We start from the raw sequence: 26,539 nt of genomic DNA on the forward strand, positions 1-26,539 counted from the left end.
TCTTATCTTGGGTGGAACTTGTTTAACAAGTCCTGATATAAATCCGATCCATCACAGCAAAACAAAAGGTCAGATTCACACACAAGAACACGGACTGGAGTTGTCTCTCTACAAAGAACGTTATATATCGTATCAATGTGTGAAAGATAACTTTATCATATAATTTGCCGAAATGTTCCATTATTTTACTATAAAGGAGAAACATGTTTCATGCCAATTATTGTGTGTTGGTATGCTAAACCATGTGCCAATAATTGTGCTGCTGTGCACCCTCTTCTCTTGTTCTCACTGCATGTGCCCTCACAGTCCAAATCCCCAGCAAATGTCTAATCCCTCAGACAGGAACGGTCGACGGAATCAGCATCTTTTACACACTGTGATGAGAATCCTAATTAAAGTGAGTGTACATCCCACTCCTGAGTCAAAGGTCAAGAGATTTAGGTTGTGCATGTTGGTAACATAATTCCTAGGGACTTAGGGTCAGTCTAGGCCTACCTGAGATGCACACATGAGAGTTTTGAACAAAACATGTGTTCAGAGAATATCATTCTCACATGGTGCAATGTCGCATTTTATATGGTCAGTTTCCATTGATGATGGCCTTGAACTTGTGGGGTCTTTCACAAACTTCTACAAACGTGTAGTCCCAGAGAGAGTGGTCACTGTGGTGTCTTGACGTTGTTTTGAAATTGTGCAGACTAAGACTAAGGCATTAATCATAGGGCAAAATCTTAGCCTGACTTTTGGCCATGCCAACATAGAGTAACAACTGAATTTAGACAGCAGTCTCATTTTAATTTCTTCCAGAGACAGGGTAGCAACTTTCCCTGGGGACGAGGACGAGGAAGGGGACACATTCTGAAATGGCACCTTTGTCCCCCCCAGTTTTATAATTGGAATGTGATACCAAACGAGGCAATGGTGTGCTTTAGGCCCATGCGGACGCCTCTGAGTGGTCGGGTAGTCTGTTTGGAGTGTTTATTCGACTGGATAAAAAATAATAATAATAATTATGTCCTCCCCACTTCTAAATCCAAAGTTGCGCCCCTGGCGAGAGATGATAGTATTTAAACACTTCTGGAGAGTGAATTATACTTTAGGTTTCACTTTTTCATGGTCAATAGCAGGACAATAAGTGTGCCAAAATATGGAGAACAGAAATATAAACTCAACATGCAACAATTGCAAAGATTTTACTGAGTTACAGTTCATAGAAGGAAATCTGTCAATTGAAATACATTCATTAGGCCCTAATCTATGGATTGCACATTACTGGGCATGGGCCCACCCACCACTGGGGAGACAGACCCAGCCAATCGGAATGAGTTTTTCCCCCACAAAAGGGCTTTATTACAGACAGAAATACTCCTCCTAGGCTATATTAGAGTGAACTATGTCAATAATCCATTACATGAATACATATGTGGTCTGTATAAACAATGTAGCAGAATACAAAGTACAGTAGTATAAATATTAGAATGAGCGATGTCGCGAATACAGTTTATAAATACTCAGTGTTAAAACGAGAAGTGACCAGTGGTTCAATGTCTCTCTATATGACATGCACAGCGTGTGTGTGTGATAGTTTTTTTTTTGTTTTTTTTTGTCCGTGTGCGTCACCTGATAGGCTAGTCTACCAGGTGATGCACTAATAAATAAAATACAATTTAATCAAATGTATTTATATAGCCCTTCTTACATCAGCTGATATCTCAAAGTGCTGTACAGAAACCCAGCCTAAAACCCCAAACAGCAAGCGATGCAGGTGTAGAAGCACGGTGGCTAGGAAAAACTCCCTAGAAAGGCCAAAACCTAGGAAGAAACCTAGAGAGGAACCAGGCTATGAGGGGTGGCCAGTCCTCTTCTGGCTGTGCCGGGTGGAGATTATAACAGAACATGGACAAGATGTTCAAATGTCCATAAATGACCAGCAGGGTCAAATAATAATAATCACAGTAGTTGTCGAGGGTGCAGCAAGTCAGCACCTCAGGAGTAAATGTCAGTTGCCTTTTCATAGCCGATCATTAAGAGTATCTCTACCACTCCTGCTGTCTCTAGAGAGTTGAAAACAGCAGGTCTGGGACAGGTAGCACGTCCGGTGAACAGGTCAGGGTTCCATAACCGCCTGCAGAACAGTTGAAACTGGAGCAGCAGCACGGCCAGGTGGACTGGGGACAGTCATAAAGCCAGGTAGTCCTGAGGCATGGTCCTAAGGCTCAGGTCCTCCGAGAGAGAGAAAGAAAGAGAGAAAGAGACAATTAGAGAGAGCATACTTAAATTCACACAGGACATCGGATAAGACAGGAGAAGTACTCCAGATATAACAAACTGACCCTAGCACCCCGACACATAAACTACTGCAGCATAAATACTGGAGGCTGAGAAAGGAGGGGTCAGGAGACACTGTGGCCCCATCCGATGATACCCCCGGACAGGGCCAAACAGGAAGGATATAACCCCATCCACTTTGCCAAAGCACAGCCCTCACACCACAAGAGGGATATCTTCAACCACCAACTTACCATCCTGAGACAAGGCCGAGGATAGCCCACAAAGATCTCTGCCACGGCACCTCCCAAGGGGGTTATAGTATAATAATTAGGCTACCATATGTGACCTCTAAAAAATATATTTAAAAACATTTGTTTTCAATGTTGTTTGGGTGATAGCATCGTTGAAGCAGTGGTCAGGCATTCAACACATGAAAAGCATTGAAATACTTTACACTGGAATGGACCAGAGGTTGTATTATTTTATGGACGGTTGGCTCCATTTGGAATGAAAGGGGTATACATTTGTATCATATGTGAAGTATTTGATTAAACACGTTTAAACATGTACATATTCAAATATAAGTATTTACAACATAATAATACAAAACATATGTTATTCGTTGTAAATTAGATAATGCGGTATAAAGATTGAAAATAAACGTGCTCCATAACATATTCACACCCCTACTGGCTATGGAACAGTCCGATCCGGAGGCCTGCATCCGACTGTCCGTACAATGAGCATACCATACCGTCAGCTGTTGTGTGGGTTTACTTATTTCCCCTCTCTCCTCCCCCTCTATATCTTTCTGATCCTAAGCAATTTAGGAACGTTGATGGTATTGCAGCCAAAATAGTTTCCAACCAACCACATTGTTATTCTGTGTGTGGCACCGTTTTTTCCGAAAGAGTGCTGCCTACCCGATGCGTATCCAGCGTTTTCCATTTGGAAATAGGGGTAGTCTGTGCGCGCTGGTGAGCAACTAGAGTGACTCAACCAAGTTTCCCTTCTGTTTGAGGAATGAGTATACATACGGTCGGGAGAGGACGAGCCGAAAAGCGCATGATTGAATGAATAAAATGCAAAGCAAAGACCTCGACACCGATTTGGTGGGAAATGCGTTGCCTGAAGCAATATGTAAGTTACCTATTCTTTTATTGAACCTCGTGGACATATAACGCGCGTTGAAACGTTTGTTGTTCGACCTGTCAATGAATTTGAGGATTTTCTGGTGGCCTTTCTCACGTTTCTCACGTATCTCCCGACAAAACTTTTTTTTAATCGAATGATCATTATACCGGTTATTTGCACGGTCGCTGTGCGTGTGAATGCGACATGGTTTGAGATCAAACGAGTTTAATTTCTTCTCATCTGTATCATTGTTAGGCTATGTGTGGAGTAGTCTAATACGGGATATTTCCACGCTATAAACGTGTAACAACACATGTCGACGATCTGTCTAAATGTTGATTATTAGCCTAGTCAAAAGGAAGGAACTAGAGGAAGCAGAGCTTCCGTCCAAAAAGGCTCCACAAGACAGCCTAGTCTACTTCCACAATACAGCATAGTCTACTGCCACACTGTTAATTCTTCTCTAATCCGTATGACAACAACAACACATGAGAATATACTGGGTTTAAATCATTGGATTTTCCTCAACAGGTTTCTCAACAAATGTATGATTAGTGTCTCTAACAGCCTGACCCAAACACTGTCCATTCGATCAAAACTAAATTAAAAATAATTAATACAGCGCGCTTGATGGGGCAATCCCCCCCCCCCCCCCCCCCCATGTTTACATTATGAGGTCACCGGTCTGGCATCCGTTCCGTTTTCCCCTCAACCGGTTTATCACATGAGCACCCATCAACCAGATAATGAATGGCTTCTGTTCTGTGCCATTTGATCTTGACTAGCCCAGTTCTAATGCAGGGATTCATGGTTCATATATCTTTAACCCAGGTGCCTTCTGATCTGTAAATGAATACACATGAGTACTGTGATTTAGCCTACTGTGATCAGATGCCCTTTCATCAAAAGTGCAGAGCCAAAGTGCAGGCAGGAGCCAACTTCATCATCTGGCCAGATTGATTTATTTACTCTTGAAGTGCTATGATTTTAAATGTGCAAATTACAATCTGTGACTAGCTAGTGTTCAAGGACAAAGTTATCCACTGGATATTATAAACAGTATTCTGTCAGTGGGCTTTTGCATCAGAGTGTTTAACAGTGACCGGTCAAAATGGATGTGGCAGGAGTATGAGTGCAGTTGTGCATTCCCTTCGGGTACACACACACACACACACACACACACACACACACACACACACACACACACACACACACACCATAACCCTGTATTTGTCAGATGAGAGATGATCAGAGTAGCATGGATTGTCGCATTGTTCGGGATATGCCTCCTCGCCTCGATGGCTTTTCATGTGTCATCATAATGCATAAGGACTATTATGAAGTATAATTATGAGCGAGTGAAGGACTTTTAGACTGAAGACCAGAGCACAGCCATTGGTGCCATCCAATTAAGAGAGTGTCAGTGGCTATTTTAATGTTCCACTTCACACAGCCAGATAAGCAGCTCTATTTGAATACATGAATATAGGTTTATTGTAGGTTTATTGTGAAGGTTTATTGTGAAATAGAGGACAATGCACTTTCTCTCTGAATCATACATACCTGATAATCACTAGGCCCTATTTTGTGTAATAGCCTGTTGGCCAATTACCTCTGTGTGAGTAATAACACTCCCAGTAAAGAATAAAGCGGCCGGGGGCGGATAGGTAAGATTCTCAAAACGAAAACTCCCCAGAAGGAAGATGGAATTACCCAGATTCTCAGGCAATTCATGATAGGAGATAGTTGTGTCATAATGCAGGTGAGGTGATGTTCAACTGAGGTTGTCTAAGAGCTAGAACCATTGCATTGATCCATTACCCTGCTCTGCTAGTAGGTCAAACACACACAACATGGCCAACAGTGTCCAACCAAGAGCTTCCTTCCTACTTCCTGTGGGCTGCTGGATGGGTGGGTTGTTACTTGTTTTGGCTGAGATTCATAAGAATGGAGCTCCACCCTGTTGACCGTGGAAACCTTGACCAGACCCTGATGTATCTATCTAGCAGCTATGTCATTGATAGCCTGGTGCCAGATCTGTTTGTGTGGTCTTGCCAACCTCATATGGTCCTTGGATGACAATGACCATAGGAGTTGGCTACAGCACACACCAATCTGGCTATGTCATTGAAGGCCGTGTCCAGGAAACGCGCCATCCTCATTATGTGCACTGTAGCCTACAGAATTCTTCTTCTATGATCTCCGCCCCTTGACAACGAGCAGAAGCTGTTTCTGAAGCTGTCTGGGATGATTCACGAGGAACATGTTACACAAGCTAAAAATGTAACAAAGCGATGACTCAATGCTCGCTGCCCTCTCTGACTGACTGGTCCTGTAAAAGATCTTAGTTAATCTTCATCGTCGCATTCCTCAAGCATGAAGGGTGAGCTACTTGTCAAGCCCTAGCCGAACTCTGTTGTCGTGTGAGCACATTTATAGAAGGGATTTTCCCCAACTTCAGAACACTCAATCAATATTTGAATGTCATCGTCGTTTATATTGGTCTGGTTGGAGAATTTTGAATAGGTTATTGTGGCAGTCATTCATTCACACCTTGGAGGACAGACCACCTTTGTTGCTAACCAAAGCCAGATATGTTTTTCTGTGTCCTCCCTTCAGAAGAATCAGGGAGTTACCCATTCTTGTTGGCAGAATGTGCCTCTGAAGTGCATTGTGTATGCTCGCTAACGCTACTACGTTCAACTACCAAGTCGCATAGAATACCGTTGATAGGATCCACTCACTGGTGTGAACTGTGAATCAGAGGCCCTTGCAGTGGGGCTGCTGTAGTAGTCTCTTTAGTCCGACCCAGGCATTGTGGAATTCTGCCTCCGTCAGGACCGTCAGGACATCTTCTAATCCTTATTTTCTTTAGGGGCTGTGTCCCAAATGGCACCTTATTTCCTATGTAGTGCACTGTAAGGGCTCTGGTCAAAAGTAGGGTGCTATATAGGGAATATTTGGGACGCGGCCTAGATTTGCATTCAGGCACTCGCCCCTCTGAGCTCTCCTTTTCTCTGCACCGCCAGTCTGCCACTCGTTCCATGCCCTTGGAGTCGGCAACCATTTGGTCTTTCTCTCTAATCCGTTCCCTGTTGTTAACCTGCAAATCTGAGGCGGGCTGACTGGAATCAAGAGCTTTCTTTCTTTTTCGTGGCTAGCTATACCATTGCTAGTGCACTCTAACCATAACACACACACACACACACACACAAACGCATGCGGACGCACTCACGTACACACACACACACACACACACACACACACACACACACACACACACACACACACACAGAATATGCTCTACCCATCAGAGAGGGCTATAAAAATAACACTTGTCTGAAATGGTTACTGTAGACGTCACAGACAGTACAGGGTATATCATATATCTGAATAACTTGTCAGGTACCTGTGAGGAGCAAAGTAAGGAGAAGCCATCTTGACGTGTGAACTCTGGAGGCAGATCATGTGAATATCGATGTGTTTCGTACTGGCATGTTCCGATATTTACTGTAAATGTCAAGTGTGTAACTGATAGATCTAACCAACAGATCAGTGAACTTCAAGGTGAATACTGTTTGTTGTGCGTTTATTCCAAATGGCACTATACATGTAAGTTGCCTCATTAATCAATAGCAAATATTGCTGTGACTGTACTAGCATTGTTATGGAGATATTTGAGCCTAGATGAGCGAGTGTGTCTTCTGCCTAAAGCTTTATAGCTTGTTCACTGAGTTCCATGTTGTAGCCTACTGTTACTAACCCTGGTTTGTACAAACACGCTCGTCATCCTGGAGGATGAAGAGTCTCAGCAGACTGACAGGGAAACAAATCGCAGCGTCTGACAGGACTTTTTCTATTGTGTAACCCCGTCAGGGAGCCCAAGTACCACCACCCCTGTCAGGCTATCAGGCCTGCAGTGAATAAGGATCACTCAGCTAGCTACGCAGGCACAGCTTCAGCTGCAGGAAGCCAGTGTCCCATTTTCTGGAGAGAAAGCTGCATTAGTGAGTATATTTGTGAATTAGTTAGAGATTGGTGGGCTAAGAGTCTCACATCGACACACTTTCCAGTAGTGATAGACCGATACCACATTTTTGCCCGATACCGATATCCGATATTTTCCTTGCCAAAAAAACCCCGATACAGATAACCAATATTTAACATTTTTTGACATGCCTGACATGCCTAGTCAAATAAAGGTTACACACACACACCACACAGACCAAAAAGTTATTTTGTTGGCATTTACGTATGTCCCCATTACCCGTAAAACATGACCAAACCTATTTCTTCCATTTACTTGCTGTGCTGTTTCATTGTTCATTTGTTCAGTTATTTCATTCTCAACCAGGCTTTCTATGGAACGCCGTTTGCGTCTTTGCCTGTCAAGAAAGATACACGTCAAATAGTGTTATAGTGTCAAATAAGCTTGTTGACCAATCAGGACCTGAATGTGACTGCACATCACATAATAATTTAACACGTTCATACATTTTTTACATAGTTATTACACATTGATTACACTATCACTCGTATTTCATATGTCACAACAATATGTATGCTATGATGCTGGAAAAGTTGTCTTGCGCACCTACAGTGCTGGTCATTGCATTGGGGGCATTGCATTGGGGGCATACTTATTTCATCGTACAGCCTTACCTATGGCTTGTGGATCAATGACATGGGGTATCAGTCTACTCAGTGACACCCAGAGAACATTAGCATCGTAGCTCTTATTGCGGGACTCTGAAACAACTGTGAATTGAGCCACATTTATTGTCAACATATGTGCATTGAACAATATTCCCGAGGAAAAACAATACCGCGTGGATGTTTTGGAGTCTGATAACTCTGAGGAGGATGTTGGGAAAAAATATATTTGGTATTGAGGAGACGGTTACCCCGCTTCATTGATCCCCAATCCTTGTGTAAAGCTGTACAGTGCAATATGAATGTCAATACTCACAATAGGCCAACTGGGGAGGTGATTTCACACAGTCACAGTCCCGCGATAAGAGCTACAACGCAATATTTGCGTAAACTCTTCACAGTTGTGTTCTGTGGGTAACACAGAGTAGACTGATACCCCATTTCATTGCTTCACATTCCTACCTTGTTTAATATTATCTTGTCTAATTATGGCATGATTCCACCAATTGTGACCTTCTGCATCACTTTGAAATAGGTACTTTTATTTTGAAGGCAAACCGCAAATTCCACTATTGTGCCTAATACTTACTGTGGCTAGCTTCACAACGCATAGCCCGGCTATGGGCAACAGGGTTAAGTAGCTGGCTAGCTATTTATTTTCATGAACTGAAGTTCAATTTCAATAGGCAAACAACAAGTGGCTACCTAGCTAATACTTACTCACAAGGATTCCAAAATCATTGCTAAGAGTAGTGAAAATGACTGTTTTCACTGGTCATTGTTTTCAGGCTGGTTGTATTGGTGCAAGCTAGGTACCAAGCTAAAGCTAGCTAGCTACCCCAGAAGTTGCGTTCGATCAAAAAATGCTTTATTACCAACGCGGTATTGTCAACACATCGTTCATGGCCGGTGTTTGCTTGTTTGCAGTCTTTTTTGTACAGCTTTGACAGTGCTACGGATATTAGTGGTGGCACTTGGCTTGCAGAACACACAACATTCTATAATAGAACTGTGTTATTTGGCGTTTCAAATTAAAAGCTTATTTAACACTTCAAATAGGGTTATTGTCAAATAGTGTTATTTGACGTGCATCTTTTTTGACACGCAAAGCCCCAAACAACGTTCCATAATATGTCGTGAAGCTAACAGCAGGGACGCTATTATGTGTTACTCCGGTAGGGCAACATCTGAAAAATATCGCACTTGGTAACGTTAGTGCGTACTGGTGCTCGACCAGTCGCAAAATCCAACATCACCCACAACCGTGAACTGTTGATTGTCAAGGGCAATGAATACCATTATCCACACAGCATACATTGTAGGCTAGGTTAGGAATGCTGTGTTGCACGTGCAATCCAATTTTCAGTTTCACATGTAAGAAAACTCCAATGTTTGTAAACAAAGTAAATGTAAACAAACACGGTATAGTATAGCAAGGAAATACTTGTTAAATGCGAGAGCAAATTCATTGTAAATGGATGCAACATTTTGTGTTTCAGTTTTCTTTTTAAATGTATGAGCAACTAAATAAAACGCCTCCCTCTTTCCTGCAATTTGACTTATCTTTGGTTATGTTACCCTGGCCTTTGCTTTTCCTGCCTTTTTTCTAGTTGCAAGTTGTGGTACATTCCTTTCAGCAACATAGCACCCTGCATCCCACTGCTGGTTTCCTTCTGAAGCTAAACAGGGTTGGTTCTGGTCAGCCCAGGACGGGAGACCAGATGTAGCTGAAAGTGGTGAAAATGTGAAAAATATACGTGTTGGGTAAATAAAATCCACAAAAATGTACATTTGAAACGTCAAACATTTCTGAAAAACATGTTTTTTTCCCACCTGATTTAAAAATATATATATGTGTAAGGGTGATCACAAATGTAAACATTGCTGTCGTATAGAGGTGTAGCCTAAGATTGGTCTTCTAGCCACATTTTAGGTGTCAGATTTGATATATGGGGTAATATTTGTGGGGATGTGATCATCTTACGGGATCATCTTGAGCTTCTAACACTGTCATTGTTGGATCAACTTGTTTCGCATTACTTTCCTCAGAAAATACTTCATTTCAACTGGACATATGGATATTACCATACATTATTCCTGCATAGTGAATGAGTCAGCGAGTGGATGAGACTATGTAGACCAGGGGTGGGCAAACTTTTTGGCTCGAGGGCCACATCAGGATTTTTAAATTCATCGGAGGGACGCATTTTTCAGGGGACCAATTGTTTGTTAAAATGAATTTGCTGGGGCCTCCCGAGTGGCGCAGCGGCCTAAGGCATTAAAACAAATGTTAGTATTATTTTTTTATTATGTCATGTGCCGTACTCCCCCCCCCCCCCCCCCCCCCCCCCCCCCTTGATGTGGACTGTGCATCCTACTATAGCCTAGTTGTTGCAGTGTCCCTTCGCTTCATCAACTTCAAAGCTGGTCTAGTAAAGACGTGTTTTTGCTGCTGTGTGTGTCGATGAGCTTCCGGCTAGCACAGAAATAATTCATCCTCTGAAGATTTCAATTTGCTCACAGAGTGAGATTTCAAAAAGGGGGCCCATTTTCAATCTCTTGATTTGAGGGAGGACGAGAGAGATGGCGAGCCAATAGAATGTCTTGTTCGTTATATAATCTCATTTATCATTTCACTCCTCTGTTTTATCATCTCATTTATTTATTACCGGTTACAGTGCAGAAGGAAGACCGTCCGGAAGGATGAACGCTCTATATCCAGTATAATCCAGTTAATTCCATATGAATGGTTCTTCTACCCAAGATTACGTTGCCAATCAAATGCCCTGTTTCCCAACATCTTAATCGGGTTTACTTTTTGGGAAGAATTCAAAAGTTTTTGCATGGTTAATAGGATTAGGCAAATCCTAAATCCCCTATAGAATTTGGAAATAAAATCAGCAGAATAAGGAGAAGGCTTTACTTTGCGATCCTATTTAAGTGGTATGGCTCGTTGCTCGCATGCTGATGGAAAGAGTTACCCTTCTAAGTTTGTAGTATAGGAACAGGAGTTTTCCAGACCACTCAACCTAACCAGGGAAAACTCTGGGCCCTAGTAATGCTGGTATGTTGTTGGTGCAGGAGGGAGGATGATTTAGAAGGATAGAGGGTTAAGAAGTAGTCCTCTCTCACATGTGCAAAAAGGCTCAGCAAAATGCACAGACAAGGTGGTTTTGAATTAGGACGGGAGAGAGAAGAAGAAAAGAGAGGGAGAGGCCACGGAGTGACAGAAGTCATGCCATATTCGTAGTGTTTGGAGTCAGGTCTTTAAACAACAGGCACGTCTGTGTCGCCAGAGAGTCTAATGTTCTCCCAGTGCTAACAATGTTTGGGTGGCATTTCTCTCTTTCTTCCAGTGCAGGGGCCTCCCTGTTTGTGTGTTTGTGCGTGCTAGCGGGCATGTGTGTGTGTGTGTGCTTTTGTGTATGTTTTCAGCGTGGTGTTTCTCCCTCAGAGGAAGAGTTTCAATGAGGGAGGAGAAGAGGTAAAGAAGAGGCAAAGAGATGGGGGAGAAGAGGTAAAGAGATGAAGGAGAGCTCAGTGAAAAGATATCTTCACCAGGGCTAAACTTCCGAATCCCCACACATTGAGATAGCATCATGTCAGCTATGGACCCCTCTACAGCACCCAGCTGGTGTAAATCACACCATTCACACTTACCTCAGACACTGACTTCTCACAGGGGAGTGGAGGTAGCCCTCTAGCCCACCTCACTGGAAACTCACTCAAACTGTGCAAACTCTTAAGGTTCCACAATATTTTATCAGGCTGTGTGTGGATATTTAAGCGTTTTTGACTGAATTAATCAGACACAGTTTCTGTTTATTTTTGTGAACTTTTGACCCCACTTAAGGTAACGACTAAGCGTTGTTATATTTATCTGATAATAGGTTTTATTGATGCACTTTTGTGGAATTCCGCCTCAGACACGCTCAAAAGGTGTGAAAAGTGTGAAAACGGCGGAAATAGTTACCTTTCAACCTTTTATGCTGCCAGAACTAGAACCGATCAGAACTAGAACCGGAAAGAATATTGGTTCCATCAATGTAATTGTCTGCATCATTTCCAATCCCCCATATATTTTTGGGGTAAATATATATATATATATCCATACACACATGCATACATATACACATATATACATACACATACCTATATAGACATACATACTTTAAAAAATAATATACCTTTATTATTATTCCCCGCAAACCCTACCGCCGATCCCCCAATTGGAGTAAACTAATAAACACCTCGGCTTTTACTTTCAATTTATACATCTTATACACATTTTACATACACAGTAGTTATTTTTTTGTTATTTTTATACAATAGTTATTTTTTACCTTTCAACCTTTTATGCTCTGAATTTTGCTGCCAGAACTAGAACCAAACATTTGTTATGTTAATTCGGGAGCAAGACCATTGCTTTTAAAATTAATGTGATCGTTTTTTTTGTCAACCCATGCTTATGAAGTTAATTTGGTCTCTTAAGCACTTAAGTTGTATGTGTATTCATGTGCATTCACAGCCCCATTAAATATGTTATTAGTCACGCTTTTAACAGGGCCTGGCAGTTGGGGTAGCCTCTTCAATCCCTTTGGTCTTCCCCACATAATACTAGCCTTCTGAAATAAGAGACCATTGATGTTTCAGATGGTTCTAGACCTATCATTGGAACTTTAACTCCAAAGCTTCAGATATAGTGATTAAAGGCTAATAGCAGATGACAACGAAGTGCTTTGAAGTAAATTGAGTGGCTGAGTTAAATGTAACATACAATCTAATACAAACAGCTAATTTATGGTGGAGTGGTTCCCTATAAAGTAAAGGTAATTGCTGTGTACATCCAGGTTTGTAAATGTAGATTGTCGGAAGAGCTCATGCATTCATGAATGTGTCATCCAAAACATTGGACAAACAGTGTTGTAAGGTCTCGACAGTGTGCTACATAGGAATTTCAAACCAAAAGGACACAGAGAGGAAGTGACCGTATACCAGAGCCACATGCTGTCTAATAGCTGACCGCCTGACCCCTCACTCTCAAAACACGAGGGGCCATGAAACGCACACATCGGCTATTTACAAACCTTCGTCTTTTTAATTCTCTCTTCCCACCCCCTCATTCTCTCTCTCTTTCTCTATCTCTGTCACTCCTAAGTAACTTCAGAATAACTCTGAGCGCATGGCGTGGTGCCGTGGCCTAATTATATCACCAAACAGCTGTACCCCACTTCCCTGACTAGGTCGTTGCTGAATGCGAAGGGTAATGGTAAGAAACTAGCTCTGAACTCCATAGCTGCTTCCTATCCTGCCATTTCCTCTCCTCTCAAAATAGCCCAGACAGGCTGCTCTGTGCTCTCTTGGTCTTCTTAAAGTCCCAGTCACCAGACCCATCAGCTAATATTAGACCCAGGCCCTGTTCAGCTAAAGGAATTGGTACTGTTCTTATAGGCCACCTCAATGTGTTCTCCCCCCTGCACCGATCAGAAAGATCATTTGGTGGTGGTGGCCATCTTGTCAGAAATATCTTGAACCAAATGTTGTGGTAGTCGTTTATTGGTTTATAAAGCACTTTGAACTCAACCTCTGACTGTCCACCAAGTGTCCTGTTGTATTATTGATCCACAGGTTCATAGTCCCGAACCTTGGCTCCATGGAAGATAGTTGCCAACTGTCCTAAAATAGTCACAAGTTTCACTAGCCTCCCATGTTGTGGATGATGGAGGCTGTACACCAGGGCTATTCAAACATGTTCTTACACGGGCCAGATTTGAAAAAGTTTTTTTTACAAGGGGGCCAGACATTTTCTACATGAGATTACTCTTCCTAAGACCGGTATAAAAAAACAATTCACTAGCACAATTATAATCTTATAAAGCACCTTTATTCAAGTTAAATGTTGCTAAAAGTTCATTTGAATAGCTTTAAGATTAGCCTTATTCAGTGCATCAAATTGTTTAAATAATGGAACACATTTGTACTTATAACTCAGTTGACCTGCATCACATTAAATCTTTTCTACTTTCCTGTCCTTTTTACAGACATTACTTCATCTTTTGTTTTTGTTTACACATAGGAAGCATTTTATGAATGGCATATCTCACTTGACCAGCATCATATTCTGTTCTATTATATTCTGCGGCGTGGGCTCAAATCAAGCGTTTTCGCTAGAGCAAGCAAAAGCAACTCTCTCCTCCCTGAGCTCACACGGGCTGCTCTCTTGACAGCGTTATTACCCTTGCTTAGCCACCGAACGTCATTACGTAAAAGTAGATCATGATGCTCAGCAGACTTACGCAACAAGCAATGTTGCGGGCTAGCTGTTGATTGCGTAACGTTTATGATAGCCATAACTGAGTCCATGGTGTTTTTTAACTCACAGCTGAGTTGAGCGCAAAGAACGCTCTGGTGTGTCAGGCAGTGTAATGATCTCATCTGTTGTGAAAGAGCCGATAGGCGGACAGACAGACCCTTTCCCCTGTTAGCAGCTCTGATGGGCTGTAACTGGTATGTTGGGTGATATGTATTGAGAGCACTTAATGGGCGGGACTACAGGAAAAACATATCTCCCATTGGAGAATATTGAACAAGGGCTCCTTTTGGCACTAAACCTTATATTTTTTGCAGGACATTTTGAAGAACCCTTTTTGGTTCCAAGTAGAATCCGTTTGGCTCCAGGTAGAACCCCTTTGAGTTCCATGTAAAACCCTTTCCACAGAGGGTTCTTCATGGAACATAAAATGGTTTCTACCTGGAACCAAAAAGGGTTCTCCTATGGGGACATCCAAATAACCCTTTTGGAACCTTTTTTTCTAAGAGTCTAGACCTTGAGAGATTACACATTACTCTTATGGTCTGTTGTGTTCTTGTGGAAGCTATAATTACAGCTCTTGCCATTATGCAGAGAATCTCTGAACAGTTGGGCGGGACCTAACACCATACAGTAACGAACAAGGACTTTTGGACTCTCCTTTATTGTATGTTTGGTGTTGAGACTGTTCACATGATTGCTGCTGGAACCTGATGTCGTTTGCCTGAAGTAATGGCCCTGAAAAGGACTTATGTTTGAACGAAACAACCTCACGCGGGAACACCCATAGTCCCAGACATCTCCAGCATCTGTCAACAAAGTCACAATAAAACAAAATGACACCAATATGGCGCCTGGTTTTCATCCGTGTACGATCTAGCCACAGCATGTGCAAGCGTGTGGAATTTAGCGTTGTCGTCCGCTTTTCCACAGAGAAACACTTTGAACCAGCTCTTTTGTTCGTCTCGCCGTCTGCTGGCTCCAAACCACTGCTGACCCTCTGGGAGAGGATAGGAATTTTGTCTGTGTCACTCGTTGGGGATGTACAGAGAGAAGAGGAATAGCAGAAAGCAGAGATGTTCAATGCGGTTTTGTCGTGACGAACCAGCCATCCAGGCACAGCCGGGTTTTGTAATGGCCATCTGGCCAACAACAAGGTCATGCGATTGAAGTCTCTATTGTAAGCATGGCTGTTTAGACTGTATCTGATTATCTGATGTAAACCCCCTCTATCTACCAGTTTAAGTCTATGATAGGGCTGTTTAGGGCTTGGAATGTGATGCTGCGTTAATTTCACTATTGCATTACACTTTGTTACCGTTTTTTCATTTTCTTTCCCTTTTTCATGTATTTTTCATATTACTTTTGATACGTCCATTTTGTATGTTACCCAGCCAGTCACTACTCACTTCCTAGAACAGCGTTGTCAATGAGATCCCTGCTAGTCAGGTACATCTTGAGGTCCGTCTTCAAACGCTCCATTAAATATTGACTGTTCAATTAAGGGGACTTTGGCACAATCAGTTGAGTTTGTTTGTAGAGGGTTTGTACACATCGAAACTTAAGTCTGCACCATTTACAGCTACTCAACAGTTACTCCTCCTAGCTAATGCCCCGTCCCGCCTCTGTGTAAACGCGTTGTGACAGGGCTGTATTTGGTGCCATGAGGCCACCTCTCATAGACCAGTGGAGGATTAATCTGGGCTGCTGCTCCCAACCCCCAAGGGGGTGTTGGAGCAGGTTGCCATGGCTGACTGCTGGATAGACTGCTCAGTTATGAATGGATGGCAGCCAAGCTGCATGGACCAGTTATCCAGTTGAGGGTGGCTTGAGTGTGAAGGTCCTATCACTCCCTATTACTGCTGGGTATCTCAACCAATCAAATACTGGTGTGTGTGTGTGTTTGTTTGTGTGTGTGTGTGTGTGCGTCTGCTGGGCATTTCATCACCACGATGTATTTGAAAAGGATGACAGAGCTTGGGAGGAAAGCAGTTAGCAAAATGCCAGGCACAAGCAAGCAATTCTATTTTGTGGAGTTATTAAAAAGTAACCTGCAATGTTGTGTTGATTGTGCTAATGTGATTTATCTGTTATCTATTTCTCTCTCACACCCATCGTCGCTTGAACTCTAGGAACTTGAAAACAAAGTACAAATACACTCATTTCGCAGGCTGGCAAGCCCGATAGTTGGAACTTTTATTACACACACACACAGTGAGAGCCTTCTGGCACAGAATTTGTTGTTGTTTACACTGCTCTTCCAATTTGTCTGGGGCCCCTTCATAGCCCCTTACATCACCCCATCCAGGGTGAGAGTGTGGGGGCCGAGAGAGGAGTGAGGGGGGTGACGGTGAGGTAATTCATTAGTTCCCTGTCCCATTCAAATGAGATGCAGACCTATTCTCTTGCGGCCTCCCGAGTTCCTTTTTACTCTTTTTCGATGCAGCCCTTTTCCCTTTCCACTCTCTGATTTCACGGTTCGGGACACGATGCTGTTTCCTAGCCTGTTGTTTGCCTCATTTCCATTTTTGCAAGAGAACCAAGAGAGAGTTCCCACCCTGTTTACTCAGTGCTCTTTTTCTGGCAAGTTCGGTTTGAAGTCTATTTTTATTCTTGGGCTTCTATTTTGCGAGTCAGTTCCAAGTCCACATATCACTAGCCCTGATTTATTACCAGTGGTTGTCTTGCTGTGCTCGGTCCTATTTTGCCTGGTTTGGCAGGAGACGGGAAGAGAGATGTGCTTGAGAGAGCAATGCTTGGATCTATGAATATTTCATTCCCTCCCTGTCCTATATTTCCATCATGTCCTGGGCCATGCCAGTGCCCATGATAATACCCGGGATTTGATGTTTGGGTGCAAATGAGTGACCGGCTGTGTTTGTATCTGATCTAATTGGTTGATGTCCTGGGACCAGGATCTACATGGGTTTTACCCATGTTCTTTGCTGTGGATAGCGGGAATCCAAGCCTGGTCCGATATATTTTCTTTTTCTTGATAAATCCTATGGTCATTGTTTGGCGTGACAAGGCACTAAAGACAGCACAAACTGATTTGGGACCAGGCTAGGGCATTTCTTAGTTTCACATTCCCATTGCCTTATGTGATGGTTTGCTTCCAAAGAAACAATCTACTCTCAGCTGTAATTGAGTAATGTTTTTGGGATACATTTTTGTCATACTTTGGAGTTTGAGTCATATGTTTGCGTTGTGGATGAGACAACATCATTGCTCTTTGTTCCTCAATGACTGCATGATGACGCCGCCTCACAATCTCACAATCACATGAGCCGGAGTTTGAAGAACAGGTAGCCAACAGACAGGGTGTGGAACACACACACAAACCCCCCCCCACACACACACACACACACAGTCCGAATTCCCCACTTTTTTACAACTGCCAGGGCCTCAGGCACCCAGATTGGCACAGCTGATTTAGGCAGTTACTTAAGGCCCGAGTGAACAGTGTTGAGATATGAAATACCTTACATTCTAAAGGGATCAACTTGTCAAGGACACAATCATGACCTGTTTATTGTTTGATGGCATTTACAGCTTTCATATGTATTTTGGGCTTTGAAAATAGAAGCACGCATGCGTAAATTTTTATTTTTTGATTGTCAGACCTTGGGGCCTTTTCTGTCATTTTTTAATCACATATATCACATCAGTCATTTTTATGTAAAGTGCTTTGATTTGAGACAAGTATTTGGTATGACTCACTCACATTGATGGAATTGGCATCTCAGTGGCATCAGCAGCTACTATATGCAGCCGTTTTCCCAGCCAGACCATGATATGGAAAGCCACTTAGAAGAGGCAGAGCAGTGAATGTACAATTTACCTCTGGACCTGGAAAATATGCAGTGCAGCAAAGCCCTGATGTCCTCAGCCTCTTTAAACAGACCAAACCTCTGTATTCTGATACCAGAGGGGACGCCCCTAGTGGCCAGTGATTTTAATGCAGGTTAACTGAAATCTGTTTTACCTTATTTTTACCAGCATGTCACCTGTGCAACTAGAGGTGAAAAAACTCTAGATCACCTTTACTCCACACATAGAAACGCATACAAATCTCTCCCTTGCCCTCCTCCATTTGGCAAATCTGATCATAACTCTATCTGATTCCTTCTTACAAGCAAAAACTCAAACAGGAAGTACTTGTGACTCGCTCAATACGGAAGTGGTCCGATGAACCAGATGCTAAGCTACAGGACTGTTTCGCTAGCACAGACTGGAATAGGTTCCAGGAACATTGAGGAGTTTATCATGTCAGTCACCGGCTTCAATAATAAGTGCATCGACGACGTCATCCCAACAGTGACCGTACATATAAATCCCAATCAGCCAATCAGAAGCCATGTATTACAGGTGACATCCGCACTAAGCTAAATGCTACAGCTGCCACTTTCAAGGAGCGGGACACTAATCCGGGCACTTATAAGAAATCCCGCTACGACCTCCGACGTGCCATCGAACAGTCAAAATGTCAATACAGGACTAAGATCTAATCCTACTACGCCAGCTGTAATGCTCGTCGGATGTGGCAGGCTTGCAAACTATCATGGATTACAAAGGGAAACCCAGCCGTGAGCTGCCCAGTGAAGCGAGCCTACCAGATGAGCTAAATTCCTTCTATGCTCGCTTCGAGGCAAGCAACACTGAACCATGCATGAGTGCACCAGCTGTTCCGGATGACTGTGTGATCTCACTCTCTGTAGCCGATGTGAGGTAGACCTTTAAACAGGTTAACATTCACAAGGCAGCGGGGCCAGACGGATTACCAGGACACGTACATAGAGCATGCGCTGACCAGCTGGCAATTGTTTTCACTGATATTTTCAACCTCTCCCTGACCCAGTCTGTAAAACCTACATGTTTCAAGCAGACCACCATAGTGCCTGTATCCATGAACACCATGGTAACCTGTTTAAATGACCATCGCCCTGTAGCACTCACAGCCATGAAATGTTTTGAAAGGCTGGTCATGGCTCACATCAACACCATCATTCCAGACACCATGGACCTACTCCAATTCACAGGTTGCCCCAACAGATCCACAGATGACGCAATCTCTAGTATTCGCACAGGCGTTCCATAAATACCTTCCATACTCTAGACGTGAATTGGGGACCCCGATCAGAAACTATATCCTCAGGCACCCCATTGTGCCGGGATACGTGGGTGAAAAGGGCCTCCACAGTCTGTAGAGCCGTAGGGAGCCCGGGTAAAGGAAGAAGGCGACAGGACTTAGAAAACTGATCCACAACGACCAGAATCGTGGTGTTACCCCGCGATGGGGGAAGATCCGTCACGAAATCCACTGATAGGTGTGACCATGGTCATTGTGGAATGGGAAGGGGTTGTAATTTCTCTCTGGGCAGGTGTCTAGGTGCCTTGCACTGTGCGCATACCGAACAGGAGGAAACATACACCTTCACGTCCTTAGCTAAAGTGGCAATACTTCCCAGCAAGGCAGCGTACCGTCCGACCAATGCCAGGATGACCAGAGGAGGGTGACGTGTGAGCCCAACAGATCAAATGATCGCGGACATCAAACGGAACGTACAGACGCCCAGCTGGACACTCAGGGGGAGTGGGCTCTGCACGAGACGCCCGCTCGATGTCCGCGTCCACCTCCCATACCACAGGTGCCACCAGGCGAGAAGCTGGAATTATGGGAGTGGGATCCGTGGACCGCTCCTCTGTATCATACAGCCGGGACAGTGCGTCTGCCTTCACGTTCTGGGAACCTGGTTTGTAGGAAAGGGTGAAAACGAAACGGGTAAAAAACATGGCCCACCTTGCTTGACGAGGGTTCAGTCTCCTCGCTGCTCGAATGTATTCCAGATTGCGGTGGTCAGTCCAAATGAGAAAAGGGTGTCTAGCCCCTTCAAGCCAATGTCTCCACGCATTCAGAGCCATGACAACAGCTAACAACTCCCGGTCCCCCACATCATAGTTTCACTCCGCCGGGCTGAGCTTCTTCGAAAAGAATACACAGGGCGGAGCTTTAGTGGCGTACCCGAGCGCTGAGACAGAACGCGAGTGCCAAATCGGCATATTCAGGGGGAATGTGCATGGTGGAAACCTGGTTTGGACTCTCCACCGTAGTGGCACCTAAGGAAACACCAACACACCTCCCTGAACACTGACAGGACCATTCCTTGAGAGCCCTCTGTTGCCACGAAATAAGAGAGGCCAACCAAGGAAGACCCAATACAACAGGAAACGCAGGAGAATCGATCAGGAAGAGACTAATTCTCTCCTCGTGACCCCCCTGCGTTCTCATAGCAATGGGCGCTGTGACGTCCCCAATTAGCCCCAACCCCAAAGGACGACTATCTAAGGCATGTACAGGGAAGGGAACATCAACAGGAACAATAGGAATCCCTAATCTATGTGCCAAGGAGCGGTCAATAAAGTTCCCAGCTGCGCCTGAATCTACTAGTGCCTTATGCTGGGAATGTGGGGAGAACTCGGGAAATTCTGTAGGTAACCACATGTTACTCACCTGGGATGACCCACCAGTGCTCCGCCTGCTACCTCGACTTCCTGGAGAACCACCCCAGCACCGACCAGCAGTGTGCCCTCTGCGGCCACAGTTGGTGCAGGGAATGGTCCCCCCTCCGGTCCCCCTCATAGCAGCCTCTCCTAACCCCATAGATGTGGGATCCAATGTGCTGGGTAATGGAACGGGCGGACCCCGATCCAGACGTCCACGGGAGGCCAACAGGTTATCCAGCCGGATAGACAAGTTCACCAGCTGGTCCAGGTTGAGAGTAGTGTCCCTGCAGGCTAGCTCCCTATGAACGTCCTCACGTAAACTACACCTGTAGTGGTCGATCAGGGCCCGCTCACTCCATCCCACACCAGCTGCCAGAGTTCGGAAGTCCAGTGCGAACTCTTGAGCGCTCCTCATCCCTTGTATTAGATTAAACAATCTCTCTCCCACCGCTCTCCCTTCAGGTGGTTGATCAAAAACTACCCGGAAGCGGCGGGAGAAGTCCTCGTAGTCATCCAGAGTCGAACCTTCCCTTCTCCAGATGACGTTGGCCCACTCCAGGGCTTTTCCAGTCAGGCAGGCCCACTTTCTCGCGTCCGGAAGGAGCCGGCTAAACAGCTGCCAGGTAGAGCTCCAGCTGGAGTAGGAACCCCTGGCACCCGGAAACTGATCCGTCATACGCTCTTGGGAGCGAGAGCTGAATCCCACTGGGACTTGACTACGGAGGCGTGGACATCGGTGTAGGTTGAGGCGCGGGTGGAGGTGTAGTAGCGTTGACAGGACAGTTTCCTCTCTCCCATCTGTCCATAGTTTGCAACACGCGATCCATGGCTGTCCCTAGCCGGTTTAACATGGTCGTGTGCTGCTGAACGCGCTCCTCTACTGGGAGAGAAGGGCTGGCTGTACCTGCTGACTCCATTTGAATGGTCCATGATTCTGTCAGGGATTGGGTGCAGAGTGAAAGCGGAGTCAGGCGCAGGACACAGGTATAGAGTAATCCAACTGAGTTTACTAAAAGAATAAAGCAAAATTCCAAATAGGAACATACAACACAACTCTAACACAAACACAACCACTAACGACATGAAAAATCATGGACAGAACAGAAATATATGTCAGATGGTTAAATAGGGAATGTAATGAGGGAATGTAAAACAGGTGTGTGTGTAATCAGACAAAACAAAACGAAACAGAAAAATGGATCGGTAGTGACTAGAAAGCCGGTGACGTCGACCGCCGAACAAGGAGAAGGGCCGACTTCGGCGGAAGTCGTGACATTCAGACAACTCTCTCTACCCTCTTCCTATTGGCTACTTAGCTTATTCAAGCCGGTCTCAAAATACCACACTGCCCCTTTAAGACAATAAAAAGCTCAATGTGCATACGTTGCTACATGCAGCTTTTGCTTTGATCTCAAAACAAGCTCATCTACTCACTACCGCTCATGCTGTAAACACAGTCCAGTTCTAAGTAAATGGCACAGATCCATATATGGCAATGGTCTATTTGCATATAGGCCTACTGCAGCTCTGATTGTTTATGCCGAACCGGTCTGTGTAGAGTACGGGCTGAGTAGTCCGTGTCAATGCAATAGAATCCTACTCCGATGCTTTCTGACTACAACAAAATATATTGCATAGTTTGTTTTGTTTCAGTATGTTGCACTGAAAATGGCTAATATTGCGTTGATTCAATCACAATTGCCAAGATAAAGGGAAACGTTGATAGTGTTAACAGGAAAAACTCTAGAACAGTGGTCAACAACCTTTTCTGGGGCAAGATCACTTTGTGAGTCAAAATGCAAGCCGAGATCTATAGCTCAGATTTTTTTACAACATGACTTAAAAAACGTTAGCCTATGCAACATTAACCCATTAAAACAGTACTGTAGCAATGAGGTTTGTGCAATAAGCTATAGGCCCAATACATTATCACCGCATATTAGCTTGAATTGCCCTTCCAATGCATTGTTGTTTGGGACATTTAAAAAAATTATATTTCAAAATTTGAGGTAGACTATATGATCACACCGGTAATAGATCCGTTGTTGTATTACTTGTGAGGCACAGCTGAGTGAGCATACATTTATATAATTAGCTTTTTGTTTTTATTTTACTGAGCTGATGGTGCCTGCATCTGATGGTCAGTCTCAGCGGAGGGAGAGAGCAGCAGACTGAAGGTTTGCCTCTTAACGTCCCTACGTGTTCCCTTTCCTCCACTGACACTGACCAAAAAGAAACACCAGCTGATGGCAGAACTCGAGTCGCACCGCATTATTTTGTTGTTGTTACTCCTATGAACAGAGAAAGTGAAATATTACTCAATATTAAAAAAGACCCAAGCCACTAATAATAACAACAACGCAAGCCTATAGATACACGTTCCTACTCATTCATTACTGCTGCAGTGCTTGTTGTAGCTCTGAGTGGAAGTAGGAAGAATGAGCATTTTATGGCTGATAAAAGTGTTGAATACAAAGTGTTGACAGTGCTGAGAACTTAAACATGAACTCACTCTTTGCTGTATTCGTTGACAGTCTCTCTCTAGTCATGGTTTTAAACGTTTTGAAATATCACAGTATCAAGTTTGCTGTAGCTTTCTGTTATGCCTGCTACGTTACTGCAAACACGGTGATCTGAGCCATCCGATTGGCCAGCGTTAGGCCCATAGTGCACTTGATTTGCTCCCCGGGCCCGCAAGGACAGCAGAGTTTGTACCTTCAGACACATGAAATGGTTAAAAATAGCAACAGTTTGCCTACCCAGCACGCAGGGCAGCTGAATCGGGTGCACCTACCGCTAACCGCCCAAGATGGATAAAACAAAATAGGAACACAAGGCTTTATCGTTTGTTTTTTTACAGAAATATTTGGCTATCGACTAGGAATGCCTTGTCGATCGACCGGTTGGCGACCACTGCTCTAGAAAGTTGAGTGAAGTTCAATCTCGTGCTTCGCTCTGTGGGCTGATACAGTCTCGAGGCTACTGCGCACGTGCGCAGCTTAGAGTGGACATTGGTAGAGTGCGTACGGCCCAGTATATATCACCTCTATACCAGGCGGTGTCAGAGAAAGGCCCAAACAATTGTCAAAGACTCCATCTACCCAAGTAATAGACTGTTCTCTCTGCTACTGCACAGCAAGTGGTACTGATGCACCAAGTCTGGAACCAACAGGACCTTGAACAGCCTCTACCCACAAGCCATAAGACTGCTAAATATTTAGTCTGGGTAGCTATTGGTTAACTATTTATATATTTTGCACTCTTTTGACTCATCACATAAGCTGCTGCTGCTGTTTACTATCTATCCTGTTGCCTAGTGACTTATCCCTAACTTAGCTTATCCCTAACTACAGTGCATTCAGACCCCTTGACTTTTCCCACATTTTGTTATGTTACAGCCTTATTCTAACATTTTTTCAATAGTTTTTTCCCATCATCAATCTACAAACAATACCCCATAATGACAAAGCAAAAACAGGTTTGTAGAAATGTTTGCAAATGTAGAAAAGAAAAAAAAGAACATTCAGCGATATAATATTAGCATTACCTTGCCCTGAGCACTGGGCACTGGTCTCTCCCTCGAGAGCTTTTGTGGTCCCTTGCCGATATAGGCTTGGCTTAGACAGCATCCCATAAATAATTGAGGTGATTGGAAAAGGCTATTTAACGTAGAGCTCTACATAGCTTATTTTGGAACCACAACACTCCTCAGTCCTCTCCCCTGCCTCCGACAGGAAGACACGGTGAGACAAATTAGAGCTGCTTTGCTGCCCATTGATTCTTAACATGTCATTTAAGATAAGACGAGACGTAAGATTTAATTCAATGAGTATGGTTGTTTGTGTGTAATGTACGAGCGTGCCTGTGTGATTTTTTTTGCTGTGTTTGTTTTTGTAAGGGTTGTAAGTGTAACAGTAGCTTTCCTGTCTTATGTGTCTTCCAGGGAAAAAACACACATAAGACACTGGTTTGACACACGCTGGACACGGGGGACACAAAGGGCCTAGAGAGAGAGGTCATGGAGTACAGGGCAGACACACAGACAGACGCGTGAACTGGACACCCCAGTGTACAGGACCAGCATGCCTCAGATTCCTGATGCTCGTCTGTCCAACCTTCTAGGCCCTGGCCTGGCCTGCTCACCCCTCTGCTTTTCACTGTTTGTCTATATATAGCCATTGCAGGCCTGGGCTCGAATACTATTCGAAAGCATTTCAAGTACATTAGCTGTGTTTTATTGAGCTTGACTGGCACAATGGGACCATTTTAGAATAGTCGAAACAAGTGCAAAAACTGCCCATCGTGTACTCCAGGCAGGCTGAAGCAAAATCTCAAAGTATTTGAAAGATTTAAAATAGTATTTGAACCCAGGTTTGATAGAAAGTAGCGACCCCTCAACATGGAAATCTGCAGTGTCATAGTGTTCATTATTTAGACTGATTCTAGTGGCACTTCTCAGGGTCTGTGCAAGGCGGCTGTTAGAGTGGTAGGAACACTCCAAGTAGCATAAAAACACATTAATTGTGTGTGTGCACGTGTAAAATGCTGTTATCGAGCATTGAATTGCACTGTAAATGCCTTGCCTTGTTCTCTCTTTTTATCGAGTCTCACTCAATGATATACTGTGCCAAAGGGATTTTCCGTGTTGAGTAGAGAGGTGGCTGTGGATTGATTTATGCAACATGTATTATGAATCATGTAAATGGTGACCGCCTTGTAAAGAGGGAGAAAGGCTCTCTCATGGGTTTTGACTGTAGGTTCTCCCAGGTTAGAAAGATTCAGGGGAGACATTACAGTACTGTGAAGGTAATGGCGAAAAGGGAGTGCTTCAAGGTACTGTATTTGGTCTCTTCAAAATGTAGAGAGACCAAACAAAGAACGTGCCTATTGCTCACTCAACAAAGTTCCAGTTTATTCTGCGAGTAGTAACGTGGCGGAATGATTGTGAAACAGCTATTTCGAAGACAATTCGCACTTGAAAACACACCGGTTGGACAGCAGTGTCTACCTCATGACATGCTTATTGCATTCCCTTTTTAGAAGTTGTTTTAGATGTGTTAACGCTCAGATGACTTGGGTCGCTGTGCGACGCCAGAAGGAAGCATTTGAATGGTTACTCGACAGTAAATCAAGTAATGGTTATGTCGGAATTCATTGAGTACATCTGTGCAAATATCGGATTTGCATTTTGAAAAGTACAGTGAGTTAAATTGCAGGTAGCGTGTTAACGTTTGGTTGCTGTGCTGTGCCCCAATCCTGTTTGCGGGCAGGGTAACTGGCATGGGGTTACCAGGCTTGTTGCTCAGGGCCTGTATTCATAAAGCATCTTAGAGTAGGAGTGCTGATCTAGGATCAGGTCATGTTTGTCCATGGCATCTTATTCATGATGATATCAAAGTCCAAACTGATCCTAGATCAGCACTCATACTCTGGGCACGGATTACTAAATGTCAATACCACATAGAATATTATTCAGAGAGCAACAGAGTGTCTGTTCTCTTGGTTTTTGTATCAGCCATCCTTTCTCTGTTGGGAAGCGCAGGGATGCAGGCAGCCAGAATATCAAGTCCATAATGTCCCTCGTTTCTATCCACTGCACCAAAACACCATGGAATATTAATCAGCCAAACCTCCCCTGGCCTGCAGCACAACACAAAACAACACCTC

The 26,539-nt window shown here is 43.9% G+C and overlaps 1 protein-coding gene across 9 annotated transcripts in view; it reads left to right on the forward strand.

Moving 5' to 3' along the window:
- Positions 1-3,226: 3,226 nt before the first annotated feature.
- LOC139393663 (MAP7 domain-containing protein 1-like) overlaps positions 3,227-26,539 on the forward strand; it is a 58,318-nt gene continuing 35,005 nt past the window's right edge. For all 9 annotated transcript variants that reach the window (XR_011629795.1, XM_071142008.1, XM_071142015.1 and 6 more), the window contains exon 1: positions 3,227-3,411. Coding sequence is in view for 8 of the 9 variants with exons in the window: in XM_071142008.1 (XP_070998109.1) it covers positions 3,345-3,411 (67 nt within the window). In the remaining variant the exon portion in view is untranslated. The remainder of the gene's footprint in view (positions 3,412-26,539) is intronic.

Source organism: Oncorhynchus clarkii, chromosome 3, assembly GCF_045791955.1.
Source record: "Oncorhynchus clarkii lewisi isolate Uvic-CL-2024 chromosome 3, UVic_Ocla_1.0, whole genome shotgun sequence".
NCBI lineage: Eukaryota > Metazoa > Chordata > Actinopteri > Salmoniformes > Salmonidae > Oncorhynchus > Oncorhynchus clarkii.